The 23,021-nt window shown below is 44.9% G+C and overlaps 1 protein-coding gene across 1 annotated transcript in view; it reads right to left on the bottom strand.

Moving 5' to 3' along the window:
• The window catches only part of LOC124286827 (protein FORGETTER 1-like), a 327,576-nt gene that overhangs the window by 172,116 nt on the left and 132,439 nt on the right, over positions 1-23,021 (bottom strand). Inside the window, 1 exon segment of the mRNA XM_046723267.1 lies at positions 2,193-2,283. Coding sequence (XP_046579223.1) covers positions 2,193-2,283 — 91 coding nt within the window.

Genomic DNA, 23,021 nt, shown 5'->3' with positions numbered 1-23,021 from the left:
GATGACAACTTCTGGTTTATTTGCATTGAGCGACATTTCGATGTAGATTTTAACATCCTTATCATGCTAAAAGTGAGTACAACCAAATGGTGAGGAGCATATATGCATGGTATGTTGTGACAAGCAGCAGATTAAAATTAACAACAGCATGTAACAGAAATAATAAGTGGTACATAATTGGAAGAGGCCAGGAGGGAACTAAAAACAACAAATAGCACTAGTGATGAAGCCAATAAACAGGGGGATTCAGTAGTTCTTCATAGGCTAGAGAACTAATCAAGCTATAGACCATCAATAGCACCTTGTCTATTTGTTGTCACTACTTAATCCCCCTGTTTATTGTTTATCCCCCTTCCAATTATGTACCACTTGTTATTTCTATTCCATGCTGTTGTTAATGTTAAAGGTCACATGCAACCAAAAAATCAAACATAATTAAAACACAATTATCACTTATTCATGACATATAATATACATTGCTGATTATGAAAAAAATTATAAGCGTACAATCGCAAATCAAAAGTGCAATATTGTGTACTTGGGTTTACTTCCCAAGAAACGAAGCAGCCGGGATACCGAACCCAGTCAGAGCGGGTGGGTATGCACTCAAGTGTAATGGCTGGTTCATCTGCAGATGCCCTCACGGCTCATTGTGTGTGTATATATAGAGATGTTGGGTTTTGTAAATACATGCTCATTTTTTTGTGTATAACAATTTGCAATCAACAGACATCAGAACATGTCATGTGTACAAGTATCACACCTGCCTGTCTGTGTAATTACATAATGTGACAGAGACCGAACTCGGGCCATAAAACAATGCATTTTGTTTATGGTGTATAGCCTGATAGGTGTTAAGTTCAAATTGCATGTGGTCAGTGATCGAAGTTGTGTATTGAATATTGTCATTAGCAGACAGACACATAGGTGTCAATAAATTAGACATTGAGTTTTGTCTGTGACAACGACATATTTATATCACAGTTAGAAATTCTGTCAACGCTAAATAATGACATTGCTTTTAAGTATCGAACTGAGAAAGTGACTCGGTAAGAAGAACGTGTGGTAAAATAGACAAGTGAAATTATATAAACAGTTAAATCGGTAATCTACTGTCATAACATATAAAAAGATCGCTCCTGTGAAATATCAACAAAACATTAGAAAAATAGCTCACACCAAAGCCTTCATCGAGTATTCACCGGACAACCCGCTTTCAAGCTGCGTGAACCTATTTCCCCAAGCTCTGGGGGAAAATTAGTGAATCGTTTGAACTACGGTTTCGCGCGGTTTTTTTCATCGCGTTATTTTTCAACTTTATGAGTTGAATTTGCATTTGTTTCGGTAAGTCCATACCAAAAGGTATCAGAATCTGCAAAGTTGTGTTTTACGTTGCATGTGACCTTTAATCTGCTGCCTGTCACAACATATCATGTATATATGCTCCTCACCATTTGGTTGTACTCACTTTTAGCTTGATAACGGTGTAAGAATCTACACTGAAACGTCGCTCAACGCAAATAAGTTGTCATCCATAAAGTTGTATGTTTCATTTGTTGACTCACCAACTTCTAGAATGCCTATTAAACAATTAGAGGAATGACATATAAACGTGGCTCAGCGTTGTGCTTCATACTACCAACATGTTTCTTTGAACCTTCTGTGAGTGAGTGAGTTTAGTTTTATGCCGCACTCAGCAATATTCCAGCTATATGGCAGCGGTCTGTAAATAATCGAATCTGGCCCAGACAATCCAGTGATCAACAGCATGAGCATCGATCTGCGCAATTGGGAACCAATGACAGGTGTCAACCAAGGCAGCGAGCCTGACCACCCAATCCCTTTAGTCGTTTCTTATGACAAGCATTGAACCTTCTGTTATCTGATAACACACTTTGACATCCCTCTCAATGTCATGACTACCTCGAAGAGCCTTGAAAAGATGAGTCTTCATTGTTTTTTTCCCAAGTCCAGTTTAATTCAGCTTCTTTGAGCCAAAACGCATTATTGAAAATCAACAGATGTTTTTTTATCATTGAGATGGTGTGATGAGATTGTAAGGGTCATTCTTTGATGACCATCTGGGTTCCCTGATATGCCTCAGGGGAATTTACATCTGGTCTGTGGTATTTGAAAAGAAGAATTTGAGAAAAAAAAGCACCTGAACATGTGACGCACATATATACTCCTACCTAAACCCTTTTTCTGCACAGATTCAATGAAATGTTCAAATGTCTTGAACGGTGCTCCGTCTCCCCACAATCCAAGCCTCTCCATAAATGCCTGAAATTGGAACGTGATATTCATAAAACTGAGTCACTTCACATTTGTGGTATCTCCTGACAACTATTTCCATAACAGAGCTGGTCTACATTGATTACAACGTATATCTATCTAGTGTCTTTATTGGTAGGAGGCGCAAACGCCTCCAACCTCATAATCAGGTTGAAGTTTCTCTCAGGTGAAATTTGTCTCTATTATATACACTTGGAATATTCAAAATAACTTTCAGCCAATGATCCTTAGTCTATTTGTATTTTGGCAATTTCAAATGACAAATGAACATAGCTGTAGCAAATTAGGAGCCATGTGACTATGTGGGTAATCCGAAATAATTGTCCCACTTTAATGCGGAAATCAAATTTCTATAAATCTCCAATTTAAACACATTCTGTGTTTTTACTGATACATTAATACATTAATAAACTGATACACTTTCAATTCAAAACAATAGTACACACAATAGAGCACACTTGTACTAGTTCAGTGCATAATTCTGAATTGCAGAATTGGAAAATCCATTCCATTTTAGGAGCGCACATTAGGTTTTCCTACGACTGAGAATTTTGATGGCTTGCAAATATCAACCCCTGGATATTTTTAAAACAAAAATAGGGCGCACTTGTAGGTATAAGTACAAAGAAGTCATTCATATAAGTTTTCGTGCGCAATAATTGTAATGGGTGAGCAAAGGTGCGACAAAAGATTTCCTCCATAGCGGCCTATAGAGGAGCTTCATAGCGTTTGTGTGTGTGAGCGCTAAGTATTTTAGCTAAGACATGGGTAGACATGATAAAGACCATTGATATGAAATGTCATCTACTGCATAGACAGATCCAAATGACCATTGAAACTCTCGCGGAACCGAGTGAAAATGAACTGTGCATCCTCCTTCTCAAAAAGCTGTATCTGCCCCTGTATATTGGAGATGAGAGTGCTGTATTTGGGATGCGAAAACCGATCTCTAATAGAAGCAACTCTCTAATAGACGGAGGTATGGTCATCGTGATGCTCTTTAAATCTGCTTTACCCCCCAAATCATCTCACATCCGCCTCACAAATTTCTTAAAGATCACATATACTCTAGGGGGGTACATATACATAAATCACTAATTGGCATCGTTATAAATTAAACCCCGTCATAAAAACTACTCATTTCGATCTTTAACTTAAATCAACCTTTTGGACAACAGTGCACAATTCTCACCCGCGAACGAAATTTCAACCAATCAGAGCGACACGTCTCTGTGACGTCATATATATGAAGAATATATATGAGGGCCAATGCAGAATTCATGTACATTTCAGGTTTGTATAAACCTGAAATCGTGACAACTGTTGTGAAAAATGAAAGCTATATGTTCTCACAATCTACTGTCATTAATTTTGTCTCCTGCTTTGCCTAGTTTCTGAGTTACAACTTGTTTTCATAGACGATTCTGTCAAAATCGCTTGGTGTCGCTAGGCCTTATTTGTCCGAGCCAGACGCTAGTGATAGTGAAAACGATGATCAGCCTCGCTCATCATGGTTATGGTTAATTTCTTCAACCTAAACAGTGCAACATTAAGAAGGGTGAATGCCCATCAGATGCAGTTATTTGAAAATATCCCCGGTAGTTCTTGTCGGATTGTAATAAAGTATCAAAGCAGTGTGGGCTTTTGCAGGTTTTCTAATGGCTGGATCGTATAATGACTGATCCAAATTGATCCCATTTCTGTGGGTTTTTTTAACCTCGATATTTAATCATGTCATGTAAAAATATGTCGTCTATTACATATGATATTAAAAATTGACATTTGATTTATTTAAATCTGTAAATTAAACAACCCTACTTTGCCATTGCTAGAAGAATCTGAAAAATATACTTAGGTAAATAGGTACATACAGTTTTAGCACACAGCAAATGCTTATATGTATTTCTTATGCAACAATGAAGTTCTGTTCGCATTCTCAAAACAGTGTCGGCCCATAAGTTTTCACATGCAATTAAAATTGCATGCAATACAGCAATTAATACTCCTTTGTTGTAACCCGTGTTAGGTGGTATATACCTACACATGTTACTTGTCATCATTCACTTGATGGTCAGTTAATGAATTTATAACAGGTATAATTAGTGGTAACACCACTTAGATTACCCGACAAAGGTTCCCATTTGGCATTTCTTGTGTCTGGAGTAAATACTCAACATTATAAACTTCAATCAAAGGATTAACCGATAACACGTTGATTGATTAATTACTTTTATCTTACACAGCGGATTTGTCAAAAGGTAGTGTTTATGTATGTAGATCTACTAATCTATACTGAATACACTCTGTCGTGTCGGTGTCTGCGTAAAAACAATGTCCTTCTTTCAAAGGATTAACCGGCAATACATTGATTGATTGCTCATTATTGGCTAACTAAATTACTGTCTTTTAAAGAATGGCGGACATTATGCAATTAGTTGCCAGGTGTGCTATCTTGGGTGACCAATGAGACTATACACCAATGTTAAATACCTAAAACGATATATCACTTTTTCGTATATTAGACTGTTAAAAGACAGCTGCAGATGAATGGCATATCACTCGTTTTTGTGGATATTGATGGATACATTCCTCGAACAAGGTAATAGCCTGACATTGTTCCTATAACTTTAATCTATTTTTATTTTGATATTTGCATTTTGTTTTTATTCATTTGTCGTAGCATTCAACAGAATCATTGTTTTCGCCGTGAAGAGTAATGAGACAGATAACATACACTAGGGCGTGTGTGCGAATTATGATTCACATTGGAAAACTATAAAATGGCTAGATATTACAGTCCTGTTATAAATTCACTATAAGTATCAGCAGATTGTCTGCTTTTTATTTAGTTTCAAAATGCATACAAGTATGATAATAAACTAATTAGGATTATAAGACCAAATATAAAAACGTACATTGACTAGTATCTACATACTGGTGAGTGGACGTTAACCATGTGAATGTAGCAAGAAATTTATCGCGCAGTATTGTGACTTCGACCCCCACCTCGCTTCCGTGGAAGAAATCGTTATGTTATAAGTTGTGTCATGCAAAATCTTTTTGGTCATGATTCAAATACATATTTAACTATGAGTAAAAAGTAGTTTCGATTTTCTAACTTGATGAAAACAAACCATAATCTCATTAATTCTAACAGACTTTAGCCTGTGTCTTTACGATTTTCAAAAATGGCAGGGCCCTGTCGCGAACATCTGCCTGTCTGAGGATAAATGCTATTTAGGTTTGTTTTCACCGAGTTACAAAATCAAAACTACTTTCTACTGGTAGTAAAATATGTATTTGATTGAGGGCCCATAGGATTTTGCATGACATAGCTTATAACATAACAATTTCTCTCGTGGAAACGAGATGGGTGTCAATATAATACTACTTACAATATTATTGTTACTTCGACCACAACCTCACTTCCGAGGAAGAAATCGTTATGTTACAAGTTATGTCATGGAAAGTCTTTATGGTCATCAATCATATACATATTTTACTACAACTAGTAAGTAGTTTTGATTCTTTAACTTCTGTGAAGCGATCTGAACACAAGTAAGATATTGTTTCAGGCTTCCACAACGCTCACTTCGCACTCACAAACATAACCCATTTAGCACGAACTGCGGGGTCCTGTGGAAATCTGTGCATGATGACACCATTGCCTGACCCCTAGGAGCAATTGACGACAACGCAACGATTAGGCATGTCTTTGTTGATGTCGAGAAATCATCAAAATGAAAAGCTTGCTACACACTTTATATACAACTAACTGAACATCCTTCCTCATATGACGTCACTGCAGTGCTCTGGCGACAGAGTTACGTAACCTGTCTGTGGTTTCGTTGGCGGTCGAGAGTGAAGCAGGCGACTTTTTGGCAACTTGTAATCGCTCGGTAATAATTAACCACAAGTTTTTTAAGAATGAATTTGGTGTTTCGCATAAGACTAACCACAAGTCTTTCATATGTAATAGTTAAAACAGTTAAAAAAGAAGAAGTTTATTTGTTCTTTAATTTACTCATGTGCATCCAACGTTGCCTTTTTAAAAGGCTTTTCCTGTTGCATAGTGTTTTGAGATGAAAATAATAGCAATTGTGAAGAAAAGTGAAGAAAGAGTAGAAACTTGTGTTCACTTCAACTTCAAAATGTAACTGTCATGATAAAATTGATATTTTATACTTATCCTGGCTCATACGTTATTGCTTATCTCCCTTTTCTTCAGTGGAAGAGTGGAAACTTCAGTCCTTTTGTTACCCTAATGAACAATAAAAAATAGCTCACCCCAAATGAACCTCTCCCTTTCCTACATGACCATAGGCTACCTGTCACTTTCTCCATTATAGTGCCCAAGCTATTTTATGACCGAAGCCAAATACTGGAGAGTGGGGACGGTTGGGAGGGCCTTAGACTATGAGTCAGGATAAGCATAAAATATAAATTTTATCATAAAAATTATATATTTTTCCTGGGTCAGCCATCTATTTGGATTCTGATACTGTTTGATCCACCCCTGGGAACTCTTCAATCTTCTGCCACTGCCGCTATACAATGGGGGACCACCTTCTTTTGGGTAATCATAAGATTCTGTGGATTAAGACTCCATGTCTACGATTCTACATGATTATGGGTGAGTAATTATCGCCTGGCTGAGACTGTCAACTGCATTGCAACAACTTGAGTGCCGAACTGATGGACACAGGAACATCTTCTGTGGCAATGTCCCTGAGATAGTGGTGGGATGATATGGGTATCTATGTCATCGTCTTGGATACAGTAAGTATTGGCGGGTGAAGAGTCCCTCAACAGTGACGAACTGGGAGTCTGCCGGTAATCTCTGTCAGCAATTTTCTTGTTGAGATTCCCTGTCGACTGAAGACGCCAGGGGTACTCTGACTAAGAGGACTGTCGATCTCCGTAGGTGCAGGGATGTCGTGTTGCTTCATGGCAAGGAGGACTTGCTTGGTGCTAAATGCCACTTGGTCCGGCTGCTGCACGAAGGTTTCCGTAAAAACTTCTATCTACGTCCGCATCATGGCTGCTGCAAAAAGGATTGATTCTGAGGAGGAGGCTGCACATGCGCAAATGGCGGCGTCTGCACCCAGCGCTGCAGATGACCAGAAGAGATCTGACTGGCGATCCCCTGTGCGAAGGCTGGAGTCTTGGTCAACGTCTGCCCGACTGTCTGTGGTTGAAGAAAGATCCGCATATGTGTTCATGGTGCTGACGGCCACTGCTATCATAGTACTTCAGACTCGAAAGCCGAAGACGGCTACGTGAAGGAGAAATCGTCTACTTCATAAGCTGCAATCCGCTGATATTGTCCTGCTGCAAATCTCTGTCAGGCAAAGGTGTAAGGATAAACTGGCTGATCAGTCTATCCATCTCAGTAGATGCAGGTAACCTCTGCTGCTGCATGGCCATAAGAACTTAATGCATAATGGAAGCCACCTGCATCTGTGTCTGCATCATCGGTTGCTGAGGAAAGTAATGAGCCTGCGCAAAGGGTTGAGTCTGTGTGAACGGAGTATTCTGCAGAGGAGGCTGCATGTGTGCAAACGTTTGTAGCTGCATCTGCGGGTGCTGAAGACCAGAACTGAGCGAACGTCTGTTGGATCTGTTGGATCGTCTGCACTGACGGCGTCTGCCTCACGATGACTTCTGGCTCCAGGACCGGTGGAGGTAGCATGAATGCTGGGTCTTCAGCCTCGTAGTCTGTCGACTGCTGAGAAATCTGCACACAGGCTATCAGGTCATCATGGTCATCTCGTACAGCTACAAACTTCTTAAAAGAGGTCTTCACCGCCTTCTTAAGGGATGTTTTCTCCATCTTCACCAGCTTATAAAGGAGATTGGATATTTGGATAACCTGCATACTCAACACAAACTCATACGTCAACATCGGTCTGAAAACAATCAGAATTCTTTTTAAAAATTAGCCACTGATCAATAATTATAACCCATGGATATGAGGACCAAGGATATAAGATACGTGTGCACACAGTAATTATATAGGCCTAAATATAAGAGTTGTAGTTTAAAAACGGACAAGAGGCATCCACCCAACCGTCAGGTAGGGCGAAAATGGAGAGAGTAACAGGCAGGCTATGGCCACGTGGGACCTTGGCACGGGAAAGGGAGAGGCCCATTTGGGGTGAGCTATTTTTAGACTGTTCATTAGGGAACAATAGGACAGAGGTTTCCACTCTACCTTGGAAGAAAAGGAAGATAAGCAATAACATATGAGTCAGGATAAGGAAAAATAGTATTTTTATGTACCTGGGGTCTAATATCCTATATTATATAGAATGGCAACAAATGAATGAAGCAGTAGTATAGGGAATGGGGGTTTTGGACCAGTTCCAACAAAAGCCTCTGCAAAGCCTTATTTCACAAGTAAGGCTTTGGTCGGACCCTTAGCTCTTGCTACCATTACCCCTACTATGAAAAAGTTTGGGACGATAGCGGGACCTCCTAGCCGCACCGGGGGTATGGCTGGAGTGTGTTGGTATCCTGGGGCACCGCTATGCCGTGTTGACTGGAGGTAACACTGTGCTGTACGGTACGATCAATAATTCCGCTCTTACAAACCCCCTACCTGGCCCATCCCTCAAGTAGTACAAGTTAGGCTCGTCGGCTTTCATGTCAACTTTATCTATGTTGTAAGTTTTGACTGACCATATAGGATCGGTGGCTCGCTTACGGCTATCACCCTCGTGTTCCCCCGGCTGGTATAGATACCTCACTAGGGCCCTATCTGGTATCTGTTTCTCTTTTCCACGCAATGGAGCAGCCGACTCTGCAACTATTGATTTTAGTTTGATAGCGTCTGCCGGTTTCTTATCAGTGAGCCGGGTGACTTCATGGTTGATTGCCGACACCACCTTAGGGAGCCGTGATACCCATTCAGTCGATCGTTTTCCCGGGGTGGTCATCTCCCTCGCATACTGATGTCCGAATAAGTGCTCAGCCAAAGTCCTATTGAATCTCTCAACTAAGGCTTGGCTGCGATGGGCTCCGCCGTGCCCACTCCTGACCTTTGTATCGTGTTTGGCTAGCAGTTGTGACACGGCACCCATGAACTCCCCGCCCGGGTCACTTGCAGCTCTGTTGGCCACGCCAGCGGACTGGCGCTTTGTATATGCGTTTGAATCCTCTGGCTACCTGGGCAGAATCTTTCGCGTGGTCAAGGGCTCGGCTTCCTTTGTAGCGACTGGCTACGCCCACTCACGGTTAAGGCATACTTGTACCTCTTATCGTGGGGTAGGAACAGTAGGTCTGCCTGGTGAACGCTTATTAGGTATGTTAATTCCAAACTTCCTTCTAGGCACGTAGCGTGGTGGAGGCAAATAGATCTGCCACAGGGCTTGTTTTTCAAGCCACGCTTTGGCTTCCTCCTCGGGTACTTTCAGCCATTTTAGCCAGCTTATCTACAGCAGCTTAGCTCCTTTCCAGTACCCACGCTGGCTATAGTAAATAGCCTCAAACTTTCTCTGGTTCCGTGACATGTCGCCTACATACACCTATGTTCTTGGTTCAATTTTTCTCATGCCCGCACGCTGCATCGCGTGTTTATCCCATCAATAGCTATCCAACGCTTAGTGTCCATCGCCGACAGGGACGCCTTTGTTTATCGTCAGTCCAGATATCTTATGACCATCACTTCTAAGTGTGTTCATTTTATGTCTAAAAGTACGGGTCTTGAACAGAGCTTCCTTGAATCTGGCGTGTTTGATGTGTTGTTTCACCGCTGCACTTCTTTACACCCTTAGCCTTCCGGATCTCACCATTGTCGGCTTTCAGGATGGAGTACATCTTAGGTCTCAAACCTATGTACTTTCGGCTATGGGCGTGCGTGCCAGCACACTCGTCCTTCATCTTACCTAGGACCTTTTTATTTACCGTGCTGTGTATGGCATGGTCCTTGGGGTAGTCGCTGGTGTCATACAAATCGAGGTGTTTTTTCATGTCCTCGCATTACCGCCCTCGGTTCGAATCTCCATCAGCAGGGAATCCGTGTGTCAGTGTACAGAACTTCACACCTGTCATCGTTACTGTTTCTTAAGCTCGTTGTAGTAAAAGTCGTGACATCAGGTGTTTGATAAATCGAGGATGCTCATCCCCACGTGTAAACAAGCCGGTTGAATTTTATGTGGCTTTTCTTCATGTGTAGGGCAACTAGGTCATCGGGTGAATATTTTGCTACGGTTGAATGCCGGACTGGCTATCAGTCTCCTGAGCTTGTCTTCCTCATTCGACCGAACCAGCTTCACGGTCACGCCGCTTCCTCAGGTTCTCCATAGTCTTACCGAACACCGAGTTGTTCATGAGCTTGTAGAGGTTTTTCTCAAAGTCACTGGTGGCAAGCTTTCGGAGGTCTGTGTTCATTCTGATGTAGGGTTCCATCCATGGGCTCTGGTCGAACATGAGCACCCTGTGTATTTTGGTCAGCCTCATACCCAACGACAGGTACAGCTGTAGGTTGCGATAGTGAACGATGTACTTGGTCTTATTCATTAAGTTAGGGCACGAAGTTTTTCAACGTCCTGCCACCCGCCCACCTAATAAGTTATGTTGGTACTCAGACATCCAGTCTGGGTTAACCCTCATGACGCTCGGGGCCAGGGGTAGCTGTTGTGTGATGTGTGTAATGCCTTGGGGTATTCCAAGTCAACTTCGAGGATATAACCTTTATTCGAATCTGGTGCGATGCTCATAACATCGACCTCCTGTGGCACCCATTCAATCCCCTGTGGGTAGATACTGGCTCATAGCCCAGCCGCATTACAGGTTGTTGGCGTCGAGGTAGAGAATGTGATTGGTTGGCTTGCTAGGGTCGTAACCCTTCACGTATTGATTATTTGCTTTCGCGACGCTTGGTTGCCATGGAGATCCCGCCGCAAGCCTTTCTCAATGAATAGGTGCATGTCATAATCTGTAAGCAATTCCAACTTAACTCCAGTCTTTTCAACAAGGCATCCCACGACAGACCTGGGCTGGTGTAATACCATGCGGGGTCGAGTTTATACTGCTTGAAACATGTCCGCCTAAACGCCTCAAACACGCCGGCTAACGGCAGTACATCTGTCCTCAAGTACAGGTCGTGATAGTCACCCAGATTCTCACAACCCAGTTTATTCCATACGCTTAATCGCGTGCGAGTAATCGCCTTGGGATATTTCCGAAGTCGGTCAGATTGCTGTAAAATTCTCTGATGGGGGTAGTCTGGTCTCGCTAACTTGGGCCAACTATCCATGTACTCATAGGGGTACACACCCTTCCTCATAAGCAGGGGTCTAGTCTCGCGCCTGTGTATCGATCGGTAATAGGAAGGTATCATTGGCCTTGACCAGACTGTCTAGTGAAGACAATAGAAATTGTACTGAATCTATAAACCTAAGACCGCTTAAGCTGAAGGAGATGTATCTCTCCATGTTGTTGGGGATGCACGCTATATTACCATCGATTTTCGCGATGGCCTGCATGATCAAATGAGAGTCGTACCCTCTCAAGTTGTGAAAGACAACGGGGATGTTTATTGTCTTAGGGATGATTCTAAGCTTGAGGTTACACGCGCTGTGAGCGGCGCCTCTGTACTTACCGGTTATGTGGCAGTGATCTCTCACCGAATCACCATTAAGTGGTGAGTCACACACGTGGCAGTTAGTGCTACAGGCGTGAGCTAGCCTGTCGGCTTGGGTCATACGCATGGGAGCGACTCTATACAACGCGTTCCTAATAATTTTTTCTTCCTCCCGCAAACACTTAAGAAACCTTTCAGCCGCATTGGGACCCCTATACACTACCGGAGCTTTCGTTTCCCCATCACAACGGACGACCACGTATCCAAACCCACAGGCCTCATGCTCCTGTGTTTTGAGTGTGAAGCTCTCACCTGTGGGTAGAGCATTGGGAGTATCAACAGGTTTAACCAAGGCTTCAAAGTCGGCGTATATGATATAAGGCACAGACATTTGGTTCTTGTGGTTACCGAATTTTAGGATATTGTCACCTTCTTTAGGCATGTCGACTCGTATAGCCGTCTGCCCCACACCTTGGCAATCCTCCCGGTGGGATTCTAATAAATCAGCTCATGTGAAGCCATGTAGACACCGTTCGCAGAAGTGGGTCTTTTCTCTGTGTGCCGATTGGTCATACAACAACCTGCTAAAGTGTTTTATCCAAGCCGTGAGTGGTACTTGTCACCTCTCTGGATCATGAATATATTGATAACGCTGTTTCCCACCCTGTCCCCCAGTTGGGGCTCCCCCAACGGGCTGACTCTGTGCACTATTGTTGTGTTACCTTCGTGCCCAAAGACATTTATAGCTAGATTATTCTGTTTTTCTATTTTAGTTATCTGGGATATGGGGGTTGGTTCATCTATACCATCCCAGTTGAGCCCATCGTCTTGGGGATAGCTAGAAAGCCTGTCTGAATGAGTGTCAGCTGGAAACAAGGCTGACCTGATAGCTACCCTCAGGCATTCGTCTCCTCTATTCTTGACGTTGACCATGGCATGTTTTTTCCTATAGTAGGGAGGCAAGTCTAGGTATGACCCGCCTCTGAATGGCACGTAGTTAGCTATGTCTAGATAGACATTATCGATTTTATCTACAGTCCACCCAGACCCCAAGTGTGTGTAGCGTTCTAGGTATTCCCGTATCTGCTGAAAACTGGTATCGATTGATGCGTCAATGGTCTCTGTATGTGTGACAACCTCTTGTTTACCTCGGAAGTAAGGCTGAACGTACTCAGTGACCCCATTCCCTGCCTGCTTATCGAGCGACATTTTCACTGTGATTTGAAATTTCATACTTCCTAGACTGTTTAGTTCCTGGTTTATTTTATCAACTATGAGAGGCTTCATATCTATAATATCTATGTTCCTATCAACATGCATGCGCCAGCCTCTTAAATAATTACCTACAGCTCAGTGCGCATCTTAACTGTAGGTCAATAGCTCTATTCTGCCGTAATAGTTCTACAAGCTGTGGTTTTCTCATGCGGGAATATCCCCTAACCCCAAATCCCGTGCCTGAACTTTCAGTTGTTTTACAGTGGGAGGTTTTGCTACGGGGCATGTGATAACAATGCGATTAACCCGGCTCTCCCCAGGTTTGAATAACCCGTGAATCCAAGCTGTTTTGCTTGAGCTTTTAATTGTTTTACCGTGAGAGGGGCTTCTAAACCTAGTAATTTCAACAATGCTGGTTTGGGCATTCGAGAATACCCAATTACACCCTCTGCCTGGCGACCAGCTTAAGTTCACCAACAGTAGTCATAGTTGCGCATACACCTATGAAGATCAATGTCTAATTGGGCCGCCGTAAAGGTAAAAATGTAGATACACTTTATCGATTATTCCCTCGGCCCACCCGGAACATGCGCAGTATAGTAGGGTGTTTTGTATTACTTGCAACGAGTCATCAACAAGTATATCTATCTCCCCATGCACATCTACTCGCCCCCCATCAAAGTAATTCCAAGTGTGCCCAGCCCATGGCACATCAAACCCTACTTTTACCATGATTGTAAACGAGCACCCCTTATATAGTTCACTAACAATCATGGGTTTGAGGACACTGATATCTATACTTTTCCCCACATCCATCTGCCAGCTTCTCAGGCAACCTTCCCTGGGCTCAATTTCCACAAACATAGCTATGCGTAGGTGTGTATAATCTCTAATTGGACCACAGTCAAAGGCAGGTAACTCCTCCAGCCTTACACTGCTATCTTGAGAAGTCGCCTACGTTCTTTTATGTAGGCCTTTTTATTCTCGTAGATGAGATGATGTCTGACTACGTTAGCCCCGTGAGCTTTACATAAGCAGTAGTGTCCTTTAACCCCTATACCACACACAGAACACGCGTAGTTAGGGCTTCCCATGTGGAACCAACAGTACCCCCTAGTCCTACATCTCTTATCACAGGGTTCTTTCTTCCCCATAAGTATGTATTCGCATCGGTATGGAGCAGGTCTCATGTTTAGCATACTTATATGAGTACTTAGTCTAATTGTTTCGCAACCAACGCAGTCGCTGCTATACCCAGCGCTATGAATACCAGTTCACGGTCCATTTGCTGAGCGAGTGTGGGTTTATTGAGCGGTTGCAGCCTTTTACCTGTTAATAAGAAGTATTCTCTCGCTGCCTCGTCGACATCGTGGAATGTTTGAACGGCATGGTTTTCACGCCTGAGTTGTTCGTTAATGTAATCGATCCTCTGGAGGCGTTTTTTAGCGTACTCGGATTGTGCGGCCTGTAATTTCTCAATAGCGAGGTTATGTCGCTTCCTTTCTTCCTGTATTTCAGCCGCGTGTGACTCTCGTAGTTTCGAGAAGAGGAAATTACTCCCGGAAAATGCTAGGGCATTTACTAACGCCCCACCAACCATCATGGCAATCGTAGCCATCCTATATTTATTTCATAATATTTTCAGGTATTATCCCTTGTTTTACTAGGATGTCTTTTGTAGCCATCGCCATACCAAGGTTCATTATAAGCATACCCATATCCTGCAGGTTGAAATCTAGCTTGATAGTAGGTTTGCTTAAGCACCATGTTAGTCAACCGAGCGTATCCTACGGCTAGACTGGCGACCACTGTGGCGTGGTATGCGTCGTTGACGAACGTTTTCCCCTCAGACATTATGTATATGATATAAAAATATTAAATTATAACATGATATGTGGGTTGACCTCTAATTGTGGGGGCTCCCCGGAATCCCTGTGAGGGGTTCCCTCCCCGGGATCCCTGTGTCGTGTATATAACCACGAGATAACCACGGCAGCAGTTACGCCTACAGTCGGGTCGGGTGAGTCACCCTGATAATTTTATGTTGGTTACACCACCGTTTTTTACCGGCAGCTACTCTCTTAGGGTTCTTCTGCCTGGTTACTGTGGGTTGGGGTTCCCCCAACTTTGGGGTCTCCCCCAGTTGTGGGATCCCCTCTGAAGGGGTCTGGGGTGGGGTCTCCTCCTTGGGGGTTTCCCCCATCTCCTCCTGTGCAGCATCCATCTATACTATTATTATTATTTTTCCTCTCAAATTGACAATGCTTTGCCGTAATAATCGCCGCCGTAACCGGGGCTAACAACATACCATATTTGTGGTACAGCTCGCAGCTAATAGAGCTCAAGGCGTGTTCGATAAATGGGTCTTTCTGAAGGTCTTCCCACAGGTAAAGTCGGCGCTCCTGGGGAATGGGAAGGAAGTATGACGCAATACCAGTGTATATCTGGGTCATAGCCGATCCTATTGTCCTTGTCATCTCTGCTCCGAGCCGGGTCTCGTATCTAGCGTACAGTTTATCGATTTCTTCAGCTGACATTTGGTGAATTTTATCGGGAGTGTAGTCTCCAAAGTAATGTTTGGCTTTGCCGCCAACAGCCAACACCACCAGTTTCTCTCGCTTATCATCATCCACCTGTGGTGATTGGGGTACCAACAGTTGCTCTAGCAATTCCTCACACTCCATCTTATAATGTGATAAGTAAGTTTTAGTTTTAACAATATAATATACGATATAGGCGAAACACAGAGAAATGAAGGTTAAGTTGCACACGACAAACACTTCAAATACCATAGCTATAACTAAATGCTAAGTATTTATACTAAGCATTGCTAAGCATTTGCTAAGCATTTACTAAGCTTTGCTAAGCATTTACTAAGCATTGCTAAGCATTGCTGAGCATTGCTGAGCTAAAACACCCTATAGGCCACGGGTTGGTCGGTCTTGAGAACGAGCTTAGCGTGTTTAGTTTCAGCGAGCTGTTTCTTCACCCGTTCCCGTTCTAATTTGCTCATCACATCGTTCTCTCTCAAACACTCTTCGAACGAATCCCTGTCCTTGCAGTGAAATAAGGCCACCCATCGCGTCTGCTCCCTGAGGTCTTTCAACACCGAGTTGAACTTCTGCGTTAGCACCCAGACGCTGTGATTTGCATGCCGGCCAGAGAAGGCCAGGTACGATAGCATATCTCTCTTTTTTGTTATCTCGCGATTAGCGCTGCAGTCATCCAGTATGAACAGTGTCGACTCCCCTTTAAATTTCATATGGTAAGCTTTCAACCAGTCCTGCAGACGTGGTCCCGGATCGACTCTGTGTACGTCCGGGTCCGTCATCACCCAAGGTCTTTCCGTGTACGTTTTATTCATGCTCAGAGTAGGGCACATGATAACGATGTTATCAAACACATCCCTGTAGTACCCCTCCAACATATCCAACACGAAAACGGTCTTCCCACAGCCAGTCTGCCCACACACTATGGCGCAGTGTGGGTCGCAGGGTAAATCAGTAGGCAGTGGCCTAGTAGATGGCTTGCACGAATCTCCCATTCTCTATATTAAGTTGCGCGTCCATAATAACGTACAGATATAATTTCAACTTGCCAGCGGGTTGAGCCTTCTTGGTAATCTGGATAGTAATCCCCTCACTGCCATTGTCTATGCGGCGACCGCTACCGTGCAGTTTATCGTCATCCGTGGATCGCATGTCCAACCATAGCGCGTACTTGGTGGTTAGGTATTCACCGATTTGCACAGAGGATAGGTCCAGGTCTTTGGTTATGTATGGGTGTTGTTTGATAGCCGGTAGCTTTTTTATCTCATCCCACTGCTGGTACGCCCTCATACCATGACTGAACAGCTGGTTGGGCACGCCCTCTATGGTCACTTCCACCTTTTCAATCTCGGGGTTGAAAAACTTCTCGCTGTCCCTCCGGAACGGCTCGTAATCCTCCACTGGTACGACCAGGATACCTTTCATCGATCGTGCCGGCACGTTCAGGTTGATATTCCACACAGTGTCGCTCTTATCTCGCACGACTGATCTATGCCTCAGTATGCGGTCGTACAGGATGGCCATCTTCCCCGAGTACTGGCTTCGAACCTGCCTGGCCAGCTCCGGGCTAGTGACCATGTCGAACTCCAGAGAGATGTTGTCTATGGCGTAACTGGCCTCATCACCGTTCGGCGTACGCACTACTTTGCTGTAGTCGTTAAACGTTAGCTCGTATTCAAGCCTATCACCCAGCGCAGCCTGGTAAAACGGCGCGTGTTCCGTGAGCAACTAGAAGTCGAGCGGTACGCAGAACCTGTTCCCGTACGCTTGAGCGATGGCCTTTTCACCGTCCGATAGCTTGTCTAACTGGTCTGCCGTGAAGGCATACCCATGGCGACCTGGTCGATTTGCTGATGCCCTGGTACACGTCATTGCCACGTTCTCCCTCGCTTTTCCAGAGATCCCCGTAGCAGTGAAACACGTCGCTGTCGTCGATGCTCAGCACCTCGTTACCGCTGATCTTGATGGTGGTTTTCTTGATGATGGCTCGACCTACGTTCCGCACTAGCTCACGTTTGTCGTTGGTGGAGGTCAACGTGAGGTTGAACGCCAGTCGAACCGTGCCTGGCACAATGAGGTCATTCTCACCAAGGTTTGGGAATCTAACCAGCAGCGTTTGATTCTGGTCTATCTTGCTGGGATTGTTGGTGATGGTCACCGACTGGCGCACGGCTCTGACGCCTAGAGGCACTCTCGACCTTCTGAAAGGATCTAGTTTTCTACCGTACATTGTTATATAAATGAAATATATTTTAATACTAAATAATGGCAGAGTACATACCTATGGATGATATGTGGGATGATAGTGCCCAGGCATTCAAGGATGACACCACATTCACTACCCCCTTAAGTACTGAACTTGTACAGCCTGCTGTCGACGATTATTACGACGCAGTTGAAAATAGAGACAACATCAAACCGTTGGGAAGGGACTATGCCAAGTTTACCGTCGATAAGAAGGGCACGCTGCGATTGAAGGCTCACCCGGGGCCGATATCATAAAAAAAGACGGGAAGCCGTATGCTTTGTCAACACTCACCAGTCGCCCTGGTGGGGGCCAGCTGATCCGTGATGAACTAGGCTTCATAGATTACGGTGGCGCACGACCTAAGCTTCCCCCGAAGGCCGTCCAAGATCTGCAAGCAGCCAGGCCCAAAGGCGATGAAGGTGATATACCCCAACGTACTAAAGAAACGCCGGACAGTATCGAAAATATTGACCACGCATACCATGACAAACCCTTGCAGGGTCTCGAATTTCCCCTGAGGGAACTGGCGAGGCCTAGACGAAGCCTTGAAACATGTACGCGAGAACTCGTGAACAACATGGGGAAACTTAATGAAATCGATGAGCACATCGCCATGAGAAAAATAAAACTCACCGGGCGGATGGTGATATGAAACGCCGTATCGAGGAGAGAATAAAAAAATTGGAAGACGAGAGACGGACTCGGTTGGAATCCGCTTCCTCTAACCGGGAAGCGCTCCGATCACAGATCAGTAGAGTACGGGAAACCATCGATCGAGTCCTAAATGAAGACACCACGCTAGCTGACAGGATTCGGATCCTGTTCCGGGAGCAAGGCATCACCATCGCCAGCATTGTGACTGCATTGGGCTTCATCATATCAACCCTGGTGGTGTCATTGACAGGGGGTACCCCCACGCCTGCACCAACACCCACAGGTGGTGTCAAAGAGTGGATAAAAAAACTAGGGGAAGCCCTGGCTAAACTGGCTGGTAAGGCCGCCGAAGCCCTGCCCGGCATCCTGGGTAGCATCGTCTCGTGGCTGCTGGGCGCTCTGGCTAAAACTGCCACGTGGCTCAGTCAAAACCTATGGGCAGCCATCGTCGCCGTGGCGGGTTTGGTGTACGTAGCGGCTAAGGAATTTTTAACCAAATGAGTCCCAAAGCTACCCCACCAACCACCATAGCTGTTTTACGATCGATGTGTGGGGGTGAACCCACAGGGGGTGACCCCACAGGGTGTGTGGGTTGTACCCTAGGCTCCGGGGGTGGCGCCACTATACCCGTTTCACCGGTCGTGGGTGGTTGGACGTGGGGGACGTTGACATCGAGGTTGACACCCAACTTTTGGTCCCCCGTGGCTATGACTATTTCGTTGTTGTAGCCCACCACTTTTTTTATTCTCAGTTGCATATCGCTCGGAGCCATGTACAACCCCACGTCGAACACGTAGTCGACTTTCGACCTGGCATATTCCAACACGCCTTGGTAGCGTTTGATGGCACTCGGAGATCAACTGGAGCATTGATAGCATCCTCAACGCTGACAACGAACTGTTTCTGAGCCGCCGTAAGCAGTCCCCTTTACCTAGGATATTGGAACGCTTTTGCGTCTGGCGCACCTAACAGCCCACGCACGCTCGAATCGAAGTCGCTTAACCTGATTACCCCGCACGAAAGTGAACCCTTTCGACGCGTCCAGCATGAACTTTTTCCAGTCATCCGCTGCCCCTGCTCGAACCTCCAGACTCGGTAATCCTTGCTGTCGCCGAATGCCATGTAACGGTCATCCCACTCGCTCGCTGTGAGGTGATGATACGACTTTGTATCCCCATTCTTTCAACTTCTCGCTGGCATCCACGAGGTGCATGTTGTGAACGATGGGGATACCCAACCCGCGGTTCGGGCCCGCAAACGCCAATCCGTCTTCGGGTTTAGTTCAAATTCGCTGCAAATACGCTCAGAGGCCCGCCTATCGTCGCACTGGTTGTTTACTCGCGCTCCACGCCTTTGTCCTGTGGGAGCGGGGCGCTGATCTCTTTGAGGATACGCCTGACCTGGTAGTACACGTGAAACGTGAACACAGACTGACTCAGCGGTCCACGCCAAGTGTCAGTCAATGTCACACCACACCCCGTTGTAGCGCACCACACGGCGAAGTTGAGTTGATTCTGCCAGAACTGCATCGGTTTGTTGAACCAAGCGTGAACTACCTTAGCGTTAGTCACCGAAAACTTATACTTATCAAACACATCTATGAACTGGGCGTCGAATTACAACCCGGCAGCGACCACGATCTTCATGTGGGGGAAATCTACCTCCAGTTTAGAGTAAAACACTCCAGGGGAATACATTTTAAAACTATTATATAATGAGCATATATACTCTAACATGTACATAACACTTCCAGGAATAACGAGCGGTGAGGCCGTTCAGCTGACGCACGCGATCGATAACACGTCGGGTCAACTCGAAGTCGCACTGTGCGATATCACCTACCTACCGCGATGGACTAACATCAACGCTAGCAACAATAAACTGTTCGTAGGTGGCGCTCGCAACCAGATAACTGACGGCTACTACAGCGTGTGCTCTCTAAGCGATGAGGTCTTCAAACCCCTGGGAGCCGAACTCAAGATGAACCACTCAAACGGCACAGTGGTGTTAATCAACAACGGAAGAAACCCCTTGAGACTCAGCCGACCATTGGCGAGGACACTCGGTATGCAGCCTGACGAGATAAAACCAACGACTACCACCACAGGCACTAAGTTACCCGGCCTAGTACCGCATCGAGAGCTGTGCATTCATCTCAGCCAGGTTAGCACAACTGACAACATTCAAGGGGGTCACCCTTCCACTATACTGAGAGCCGTACCGGTGAAAACGGAGAAATACAACGACGGTAGAACTGAGTCGTTTTCACCTCGGCAGTATAAGAGGTTAACCCAGGGCAACATCCCTGAGCTGATAATATCGGTGTTAGATATAAATCATAATCTCGTGAATATAGGATACCTCAGCATAACGCTGCACATAAAATGACCAGCACACAAGGTCCTGGAATGAAGTTGAAAAATTGCATCAATGTGGGGATCTCCGACCTCGGGGACACACGCGCATTCGACGACCCCGGAGTAGATGGTACATTGTATGCTTTGCAACTGAAAACAGCATTTACAAACGCAGCGTTGAAGTCCCTCCAATGGTGGTACTAGCAACCTAAGTGATATAGTAGATACCTCAAGAGCGGTTGTCAACACTCGGTACACCCTAGTCCGCACCGGTGATGATAAATGGATGATATACCCATCGTTCGGGGGCAAACTGTTCGACTTAACCGATGTTGATAGCACTACCGTCGCCCGAAATAAGCCATATACACTCGTCTTCACCGATGATGACAAGTGGGTGTTGTTATCCGATAAAGCCGACTGGTTTCTCAATATTAGGCTCGGCTCCCCCTATGTGTTCACGGATAACAAAGACAACCACCTAAACAAAGTCGTGAACAACGGAACCCTGCTCGTGGCTTACGTCCCGACTCAGAGACGTAGCGTAGTCATCAGCCCACTCGCCAGTATGGCAGCCCACATGCTATCGAGTAAAGCGGGCATGCAAAACGTGGTATTGCAGTTGGTGTCTGAATTCGAAGGCGTGGTCAATATCCTGGAGAGTCTACCAGCGAACTCAACACTGGTCATCCAAGTCTACCTAGGGGAACCTTCGCAGGATGATGTCGAAATCGTGAAGGGGATCAAACTCCGTTGGGGGAAACAACAACAGTATCACGTTTGCAACGTTTACGTGCGGGTGGGTGTCAACTCCAAAACCAGTCTGCAGGGTGTCACAGTGATCGTGGAAGACACGATATCATTAACCAAGATATTCCTACCCGGCAACATACACTTCATGGGGGTTAAGTGCACCCCTGAACTATTATCAGAAAACCAGTTGGAAATTATATCGTAATAGTATTATAGCAATGTCTTGGCTTCGCCCCAACACTACACTTAACGACTTAGGGGACACGGAGGGATTCGACCAGCCTGGTGAGGAAGACACCTTGTACGTCTTACACTTCAAAAACAACGTGTATAGGCGGGTGTCGTTATCAGATTTAAAAGAGCCTAAATGGTTGATCAACTTAACCCTCACCTCACCTTATATCACATTAAACAAAGATGGGTTTATCTCCGAGATTAGGAACAACGGTTTCTTGACTGGGGTTTTCATTCTGGAGTCTACTGCATATGTCCGGATAGGTAGTGTTGACCCCATACACACGTTAGATTCTCCAGCAAAAAATAAATTAACGTTTGTCAGCAATGCTGTTGGCCAATCGAAGTATATTGATAGAATATCCCTACGCTCCACACTCATCATAGAAGTCACCTTTTCAAGGATATCCCCGAAAGCTTCACCAGTACCACTTTTACCGGGGGTAGCAATATATTGGCGTGCCGAACACAGATACCAACATTGTCGTATTGTTATACGACGGGATACCCCAACAGGTCCTATAAACCCCTTAGTAAACCTCAGTGGGGTTTATGTTACAGCAGAGATACCTATTAGCCTATCACCTATTACCCTGCCTGATGGCCTACAACTTATAAGCTTCAAATACGTTAATCAACTATTAACTGAAACCCAATTAAAATATCTTTTGTAATATATATTATAGGATGGGCCTGTACCCAGTCGTAGAGGAAGTAGCGAAGACCCTGGAAACCGTAGACGGGTTCCGTTTGAGACAGTTATGTGATGTAAAACGCCAACTAGAACAAGACTGCGACACGCGTAAAGCACTGTGTAAGAAGTACCATAGAGCTTTCAATATCGTGGACGGGGCTGATACTGCCCTTATGGCAACCAGCATGGGGCTAGGAGCGACAGGTGTTGGGTTGTTAGCTACCATCGTGGCTGCCCCCGTAGTGCTAGGCATTGAAATAACAGCTGGGGTGGCAGGGGTGTTAGGGTTGGTGCTTAAGTTTGTATCCCGTAGACTACATCGTAAGGCATTGAAACACGACGAGATCAGGGTTCTGGCCGAAGCAAAGCTGAACACGGTAAGTGAGCGTATATCCACGGCACTCACTGACAGTAAGATCTCCGAGGAGGAGTTTCG

This window comes from Haliotis rubra, unplaced genomic scaffold (assembly GCF_003918875.1).
Source record: "Haliotis rubra isolate DU_JTF1 unplaced genomic scaffold, ASM391887v1 Scf392, whole genome shotgun sequence".
NCBI lineage: Eukaryota > Metazoa > Mollusca > Gastropoda > Lepetellida > Haliotidae > Haliotis > Haliotis rubra.
This window is presented reverse-complemented; position numbering and strand designations above follow the sequence as displayed.